This window comes from Ipomoea nil, unplaced genomic scaffold (assembly GCF_001879475.1).
Source record: "Ipomoea nil cultivar Tokyo-kokei standard unplaced genomic scaffold, Asagao_1.1 scaffold2653, whole genome shotgun sequence".
Lineage (NCBI taxonomy): Eukaryota > Viridiplantae > Streptophyta > Magnoliopsida > Solanales > Convolvulaceae > Ipomoea > Ipomoea nil.
Window position 1 is genome coordinate 4009992 of NW_017619081.1, and position 9042 is coordinate 4019033.

Consider the following 9042-nt stretch of genomic DNA (forward strand, 5'->3'; position numbering starts at 1 on the left):
CATGTTTCATAAGTTCATAAAACAAAAACTCCATTGGGTCGGGGTGTGGGGGGCCCTTGGGATTAGGGATTCAACTTTTTGAGAGAAGAAAACAAACATACCATGGTTGTAGCTTAGAGGAGTTTTAGCTAGCAAAAGTTGTTGAAGAATTTTATCATATATATCCCCTCCATTATTTGAGCTAGCTAGCTTGACTATAATTTCTACCACCTCTAAATATATATCTATCTAACATGACATGCTACGCTCAATTGAGTAAAAGAGACTTTGCATCAGGACTGGGCTAGCTGTATAGGTGATGCGTTATCACATGTAGAAGGAAAATTTGTGTGGATATCATATGATTTTAATTTGAGGCTTATTAAACACGTGAAGTTCATATTGTTTGGTACGCTGGTTTGATTATTAAGTAATGTTGTAAGATTGCTGTTGGAGATTACATTCAAGATGGTGGTTTAAAGTGTGTAGAAGGAAGACACTCTTGTCCCACATTGGAAGGATAAGGGACTAATTCCCACCTTTTTAACACCAACCCATTTGGAAGGCTTAAACTATTATAGAGAGAGAAGGAAAGGGAATCCCACACGTGCACGCCGCTGCCGCCCGCCCCGGCTCAGTTTGCACGCGTGTTGTGGTGGGGTTAGCATTTTACTCGAAATCGTGGAGAGAAGGAAAGGGAATCCCACACGTGCACGCCGCTGCCGCCCGCCCCGGCTCAGTTTGCACGCGTGTTGTGGTGGGGTTAGCATTTTACTCGAAATCGTGGAGCATGAATGGCTGAGAGGGGAGGGACGGGTATTTTCAATACTATAAATACCCTGCTTTTCCATTTCGTTGTTGGTTGATTATTAATGAATCTATCTCTTTTATCTTTTAAAAAACACGTGAAGTTCATATTGTTTGGTCGTGGTCTTCTCTAACGTTGTATAGTATATCTGAAAATTTGGTTTGTAATATTCAAACATCTTAACCTATTTGCGTAATGCAGTCACGTGGAAAACAAGCCTACTGGTACATGCGACACATATAATTTTAGTCTAACACCTAAGACAACACGTGATATGGTAATGAGACTTAGGAGTTAGGAGTGGTAAAAAATGTGCATTAATTATATTGATTTGGAACCTTAAATTCATGTCGGTGCATTTAAGGATGATTCAAACCTTATAATTTGATGTAATGCTTTAGCAGTTCAAGTATATTAAAAGAAGTATTTATTGTGAGAATACATTTAGAATGAAGAAGTATTTTGAATGGTATGTAATTGAGTCGATTGGATTATATTGTCATATTTCATGAGATATAAATATATAATACCTATTTAATGTGAAAATGATGATTTTATTTCTTGGTAATACTCTTTCCGTCAAGTCAGTTGCATAGAGTCTTTTAATTTCTAGTGTGATTTACATCTTTTGTGGTTTATAAAATATTATATAGGAGTGATGTTTACTTAATTACGCCTAATACACACTCTAGGGTGGTGGTGGGCGGTGGCAAATTTTTCTCGTCACAAAAAAAAGATGTATTTAATTATTTATTAATAAGCACTCAAGGTGGAGACGACGTCCGTTGTAGCCATATTCTGTGCTCTTTTCGCCAGCGAACTTGAGAGCACCAAATGCATGCCTACCAAAACTTTACAAAATCCTAACTCTCAAAAAAATTAAGTCAAGAGTGAAAGTTTGGCCCACATTGAAAACCACGGATCATAAATACAGGATACATTTTTAATATGTTGAATTTATATCATTCGATAGTATAAAAAATAAAAATAATGTACTTTGCATATATGAGATATGTTTACTTTGGTGGATGGAGTGATGGGTTGGAAGTAAAAAATTGTTTGAGTTAATTGTGGGTAAATCCCATGAGATCCTGAATGGTGGATATATAGGAGATCAGAACTGAGAAGGAATCGAATTTGGATAGTCAGAAATTGTGGTCAATTAGGTACGCTCCTCTAATCCCTTCGTCCTATAGGCTATACACCACCAAACTTACAAGCTATCTCCCTATACTTATATTTGGGAATTGCCATTTACTCTTGAAAAATGGCACTCCAATTTAACCATTGATCTAAAATCTTGTGGCACAAATTTTTTTATCTAATTTTTACTTTTAATTTTTATTTTTAAGTTGCCCGAAATAACAAATTTGCCATTACTTTTTGTCTTCTTCCTCTCTCTTTCCTCTTGCCTTCATTTCTCCAATCACACTCAATCTTGTCAGAGGTAGCCTTCTTCTTGGCGAACCTTTTCTCTAGCTTGGGAGCCATAAAAATCGACAATGTTCTTCCTCCCATTGCTGCAACAGGACTCCATCCACCACACGGCTGAATCCCCTTCATGATTGCTTATCAGTCCAATTTTTACGAATGCTGGTTCTCCTACTCGTCGAAGCTCAAACCGTGTGCGGTGGATGCGACGCAGCTGTGGTGAGAGTTTCCATTGCAGCGGATTGCGATGAGGTTGTCAAATGACTTCATCCACCATTTTTATTTGATTTCTTCATGATTTTCATGCTAAGAGAGAAAGAGAGAAAGCACAGAGAGAGAGATGTGAGGAAGAAGTTGGCAGGAAAATCCACATGCTTGGTTGATACATTTACTTTATTTTCCATTTCCCCTTCTTTCTTTCTCTATTTTGCCGACACTTTATTCCTTCAATTTTTTCTTCTTTTGCTTCTTTTTCTTCTCCACCTACTCCAAAGTCATTTACTTCAATATCATTATTCCTCTTCATTATTGCCTTATTGGTATATGAGTATTATTCCGATATGATCTGGTCGCTCGGATTGCAATCCTTTTGAGCCAATTTTAGTTGTTTCTATGTGCAGATTAATTAATGTTATGCTATATTTATTTGAGTTAATTTTATAGGTTAGTTTCGATTTCGGCATAATATTATATTTAATAGATGTTTGGATATTCAATGATATATTGCTCACATATATGCTTAGTTGTGAACTTAATTTTTGAACCTGTGAAGCTATGACTTTTCATTTGGGGAAATCACAATCACACTTATGTCGCGGTTTGACCGGGCTCAATAAATTAAATTTGTATTAACTAATCAACTAATAAACAGAATATCAGCGCAAATATCAATTTAAAATAATTTTTAATTACTTTTTGTAAGTATGATTTTTGGTGAGGAGGTTTGATCAATCACAAATGTATAAATCATATCATTATATATATATATATATATTGAGAATAATATCATTATATTTCTGAGCAATGAATTTGCAAGTGTTAGCTAATAGATTAGGACTTCCAACAACCATAAGCAAGCAATGAGAGATTAGAAAATTTTGGTGGCAATTAATCACAAGCTAATGATATGAATACTTAAGAATGGGGAGTGAAAATTTTGATTTAGACTTTTAATATTCAAACAAAATAAGACGATTGAATAAAAAAAATCATTAGAAATTGCTTCTTATATAATGTCATTGGGAAACTTTAGGACAGTAGAAACACTTTGTATCATTCCTTTGATGTTTATTACTTTGACTTGTATAATGTGGCATAACTAGCTATAATATGAACTTAATATGGCTCATAGGAATTTTTTTGAAGTGGCTCATAGGACCTGCTGCTCTCACTGGCCAAAATCATTCAGCCCTAAAACGACGTCGTTTTGGGATGTTATATATATAATATATATATATATATATTTTTTTTTAATTTCATTAGTTTTAAAGTGATGCGTCATGCGTGAAGAGGCCAGACCTGAGACCGCGACTGGCGAGAGCTGAAGCGGTGAACTGGTGAAGCATCTTCCGTCGATTCCGCGAGAGGCCGAGAGCTGAAGCGCCGACGACCGACGCCAGTCACGCCACCGCCCACCGCCCACCGCAAGTTCCGTCTTCTCTCAGCCAGTCAGCCTCCGTGAGTTCCGACGCCACCACCAGCGCTACCGGCCACCGCCGTGTTGGGACGACTCCGCTGCCAGGTTTTACTTCGAATCTCCGATCCCTTCTCAGTAGTCAGTTCAAATGTTCAAATACTTCAATTTGTTTGTATAATTTTGCTCATGTTCATCTAATTTTGCCCTAAATCCTAATAGCCATTGAATTTGCATAGCTGCATAGGAATTGGCTTACTTGATTTTGCTTGATTTTGCAAGTTGTTACTGGCTTGAAAATTAATTAAATTGGCTTACTGCCAATCTGCTATCATTAATTGTTAGTTTTAGTAAAGTATGCAGTGTATGTTGGTTTGTCAAAATTAATTGTTAGTTTCTGAAATTTCCCGCAAAATGGAGTCATGGAGAGATGGCTGACTATGCCTAATTGCCTATAATACTTGTAGAGTTGTTAATTAATTACAGTGAATTATGACTTGCCTATTTCTGCTTTGCATTTTGTCTCAAAGTTCTGTAATTTGTTTGAATATCTTAATCAATTAAAATTCAGCACTCTTACAGTTACTGATTGAAAGAATTTTTGTTAAGATGTATTATAAAGATGCAAGCTTTCATTGGCATTTCCCTTTATTTGTAGTTGAGCAGTATGATTATATAGTGCTAAAGCATTAATTTTTACTCATTACTGCAATGAAATTCATAAATTTGTGAAATTTATAGGTGGGCCCAATCCAATGTCCCCTCCTTCTCCGCTAACCCTCTCCCATCACTTCTCCGCTAACCCTCTCCCATCGCTTCTCCATCTCCTCTCATCCCTCCTCTCCAAAAACAAATTCTCTGACGCCAAGTATCTCCTTGTTAACTTCATTCCTTCCGATCAACCCAAGAATGAGCTCCACCGCCACCTTCTCCGCCCATCTCCGCCGCTTCCGAAGCCCCCCAAGGCCCTATTGGACACTGCCATCGGTGCTTACTGCCAGTGCCGACGCCCTCACCTCGCTCTGCAGGTTTTCAAGAAAATGAGGCGTCATGGTCTGGCCCCCAACCTGCTTACTCTCAACACTCTCCTCATTGCGCTGGTAAAGTACCCTTCTGCCCACTCTGTACATTTCTGTAAAGAATTGCTGGACGATGCACTTAAGCTTGGTTTAGCTCCAAATACTATGAGTTATAACATTTTGATTAATGGGCATTGTTTAAAGAACAAGTTTAATGATGCAATTAAATTGTTGTATAAGATGGAGGAATTTGGGTGTAGACCAGATAATGTAAGCTATAATACTGTTTTGGACGGATTGAGCAAGAAGGGTAGATTAAAAGAGATTCGTGAATTGCTACTGAATATGAAGAACAAGGGGCTTCTTCCAAATAAGAACACTTACAACATTTTGGTGAGCGGGTATTGTAGAATTGGGTTGTTGAAGGATGCTGCCCAGGTTATTGAGCTTATGACAGGTAGCAATATCCTGCCTGATGTTTGGACCTATAACATGTTGATTAATGGGCTTTGTAATGCAGGAAAGATTGACGAGGCTTTTAGGCTTCGGGATGAAATGAAAGGCTTGAAGTTGTTACCTGATGTGGTAACTTATAATACATTGATAAATGGGTGTTTTGATAGTGAAATGAGTTCAGAGGCCTTTAGCTTACTTGATGAAATGGGTGAAAATGGTTTGAGACCTAATGAGGTTACTTATAACATATTGATCAAATGGTATTGCAAGGAAGGGAGGATGAATGATGCTACCGATACTGTTCGGAAGATGGAGGAGAATGGATATTGTCCTGACTGTGTTTCATACAATACTTTGATTAGTGGGTTTTCTAAAAGGAGAAATCTTGTTGAGGCATTTAAAATAATCAACACAATTGGAGAAAAAGGATTGAAAATGGAAACTGTAACACTAAACACAGTCCTGAACACAGTTTGTCAGGAAAAGAATCATAGTAAGGCTTATGAGTTGCTGACTAGTGCCACTAAACGTGGCTATATTGTTGATGAAGTAAGCTATGGCAGTCTGATTGTTGGCTACTTCAAGGATGGAAATGTAGACGGAGCTCTTAAGCTTTGGGGTGAGATGAAAGCGAAAGAGATCATTCCTAGTATTGTCACATATAATTCTCTAATTGGAGGGCTCTGTAAATCAGGCAAAACTGAGCAAGCTATAACTAAGTTCAATGAACTTTTGGAGAATGGGTTAATTCCTGATGAGATAACATACAACACGATTATTCATGGATACTGCTGGGAGGGGAATGTTAGGAAAGCATTTCAATTTCACAACAAAATGGTTGAGAATTCAGTCAAACCTGATATCTATACATGCAACATTCTTCTTCGTGGACTTTGCAGGGAAGGAATGATTGAAAAAGCCATTAATCTCTTCAATACATGGATTGATAAAGGGAAACAGCTTGATTCAGTAACCTACAATACGCTGATAACAGCCTTATGTAAGAATGGAAGGCTAGAGGATGCTCTAGGACTTGCTGCTGAAATGGAATTGAAGAAACTAGGGCCAGATAGTTACACTTACAATTCCATTGTTGAAGCACTTACTAACGTTGGAAGGATTAGGGAAGTAGAAGAGTTCACTTCAAAAATGATTGAGATGAGAATATCATCTAGTGAGTCCATTGGTATGAATAAGGGGGAAGAAGACATCGGGGGTGAGTCTTCAGTGGAACAGGACATGAGCTCTATTGGTCAGTCAGAAGAGATTAATGAGCTTTGTGATCAAGGGAGATATAAGGATGCAATGCATATCTTTGTAGAACTTACTCAGAAGGGTGTTTTCATACCAAAGTCTATCTATATCACTTTAATGTATGGACTCATCAAGAGGAGAAAAAGTATCTCCAAAGCAAGGTAAACTTGATATGCTGCTTGTTGGCTACACTCGGTGATTTACTGAAATGGGAGAAAGGAGCATAGGTACATATTAATTTCTTTTATTTTTCCTGAAATTTAAGAAAACTCATTTGTTGAATTTATTTGAGACTGGAAATTGTTTCCCCAATGGTATCAGGAAAGCGGAAATCTTTTGAATTATTGCACTTTTGCTGGGAAATGTTTGATGGACTATAATATATTTTTATTTAAGCTTTTTAAGATTGTTATATGTCATGCTATATTTTTGTTGCCATGTTAATGATGGTAAATTATGCGGTTCTCTACTTGAGGAGGCTGACCTGGATAGAATTTCCAGGACCAAAACAATAATGGCACTTCCACATTCTTGTTGCTTTAGGCCCGGTAAAGTTGCATCGAGATGCAATCTCTTTTATTCTAGTGGCTGGCAAAGCAACAGGCAGCACAATGTGCTTTCATGCATAGCACATGTCGTTCTAGGCGCTAATATTAATATTTTTTTTTATAAATAATTTTTGTCAGATCAGTTTGTATTTTGTTTTTTGTTTTTTTTTTTTTTTTTCTTTCTCGCATATCTCTTTCCTAATTGGCATATCAAAAACCTGAAACAAACTATAGCTATTCTCTATTGAGAGCATCCTTGAGGTTGCTCTAACCAGATGTGGTTGGATTCTCATAAGTCATAAGGTTTTTTTTGAAACTCATAAGTCATAAGGTTAAAATTCAACTTTAAAAAAATAAAAAGTTACTCCGATCCGTATTATTTTTGTAAAGGCAGGCTAGGCGTGTCAGGTAATTTTGGCATTCTGATTTGGGTCCCCCGTGGCCCCGACAGTCCATCTTCTTCCGGATCGAGTGTAGCAGTCACTGGTTACACAGGGTGAGGGTGAAAACGAAAGAAAAAAATCTTTACAACTTCACACTTATTAAGTCGCTCCATTTTCGTCCTTAGGTCTAACTCAAAACAGCGACCATGTTTTATGTCGGAAAATATATAGGGATATATTGAAAAATACAGTAAAAAGTCGGAAATCCTTATCTTTACACTGTTGTTTGCTGGATTCCGACCGTGCTCCGACAATGAACCCCAAGGATTCAGTTTCAGCGGTGACCCCTCAGCTCATTTCCTTTGATCAGAACAGGTACTATATCAATATCCACTCCACCTGCAATTTCTACTTTGTTCTCCCATTACTTTCCCTCGCTTGGATCCTTGATTCCTGACCTGAGCGTCTAGATTTTACACTAGAGAACTAAATGCTAAGAAAAAACATAGATTTTTCTTTCCTTTATTACATATTAGTTAATGATTTTGCTTTAAAGTTTCTTTCTTGTTTACTTTCCTTAACCTTTCCAAATATGTATTGGTTCAACTTGTGGTAAACTGGCTGTGAGTGAATGTAGAATGCAGTGGGGTGCTGAGGTTTTACTGAGTTGGACTTGCACCGACACTGATTTTCTTGGGTTTTCTGCTTGAAAAGACGAATCTTTGGACAAAAGTTTTCATTTTGATTATTTATTCTCTCGCTTTACTGATAGAGGTTAATGTGTACAGAGATGCTTACGGGTTTGCAGTAAGGCCTCAGCCATGTACAGAGATATCGTGAATATGCTAATATCTACAAGGTTTTAAGCTCTTATTCCTTTTTTTTTTTTTTTTTTTTTTTTTTTTTTTTTTTTTAAAGCTCTTATTCCCGTTTCTCCATTTAAAGAGTATAAAAGGATGGACAGATTAAATCATGAAAGTAAATGGTTTTTTTTTTTTTTTTTTTTTTTTTTTTTTTTTTTTTTTTAATTGGAACATTGAAGTACTAATCTGGTAAAAAAAAAACTGTGTTTATCTCCTCAATGCTGGTTTGATAATGCTCTTAGGAAGAGGAGGAGGAGAGGTCTGATAGGTGGAAAGACTTTCTGGAACGGCAAGCAGAATCCACTCAATTTCCCATAAATGGATCATCTGCAGTTAACAATTTCAAAGACCTGCCTGATGAGCCAATCAACTGGGAACTGGATTCCAGTTCTCGGTATGGAGTTGAAGTCTGTGATGGTCTTGCTGAAAATGCTACAGAGATTAAAGAGTTGCCAACATCAGCCAATGATAAAATTCATCAAGTCCAAATATGGTCTGATATAAGGCCATCACTTGGAGCCATTGAAGATATGATGAGCACGCATGTCAAAAACAAGGTTGGTGCAGTGAAAAGAGAGCAATATTCTAGTACTCCTACTGAAGAAGCTAAACGGATAAAAGGAGAGGACTCAGAGGATGAGTATTATGATTTGGAGAGATGAGATTCC

At 37.1% G+C, this 9042-nt stretch overlaps 1 protein-coding gene across 1 annotated transcript; it reads left to right on the forward strand.

Annotated features, from left to right (window-relative positions):
- The first annotated feature begins 3807 nt into the window (after positions 1-3807).
- Positions 3808-8687, forward strand: LOC109154840 (pentatricopeptide repeat-containing protein At2g16880-like). The gene is made up of 4 exons (XM_019302584.1): positions 3808-3959; positions 4593-7886; positions 8300-8370; positions 8617-8687. The coding sequence occupies exon 2, from the start codon at positions 4607-4609 to the stop codon at positions 6743-6745; it is 2139 nt and encodes a 712-aa protein (XP_019158129.1). The 5' UTR covers positions 3808-3959; positions 4593-4606; the 3' UTR covers positions 6746-7886; positions 8300-8370; positions 8617-8687.
- The last annotated feature ends 355 nt before the right edge of the window (positions 8688-9042 follow it).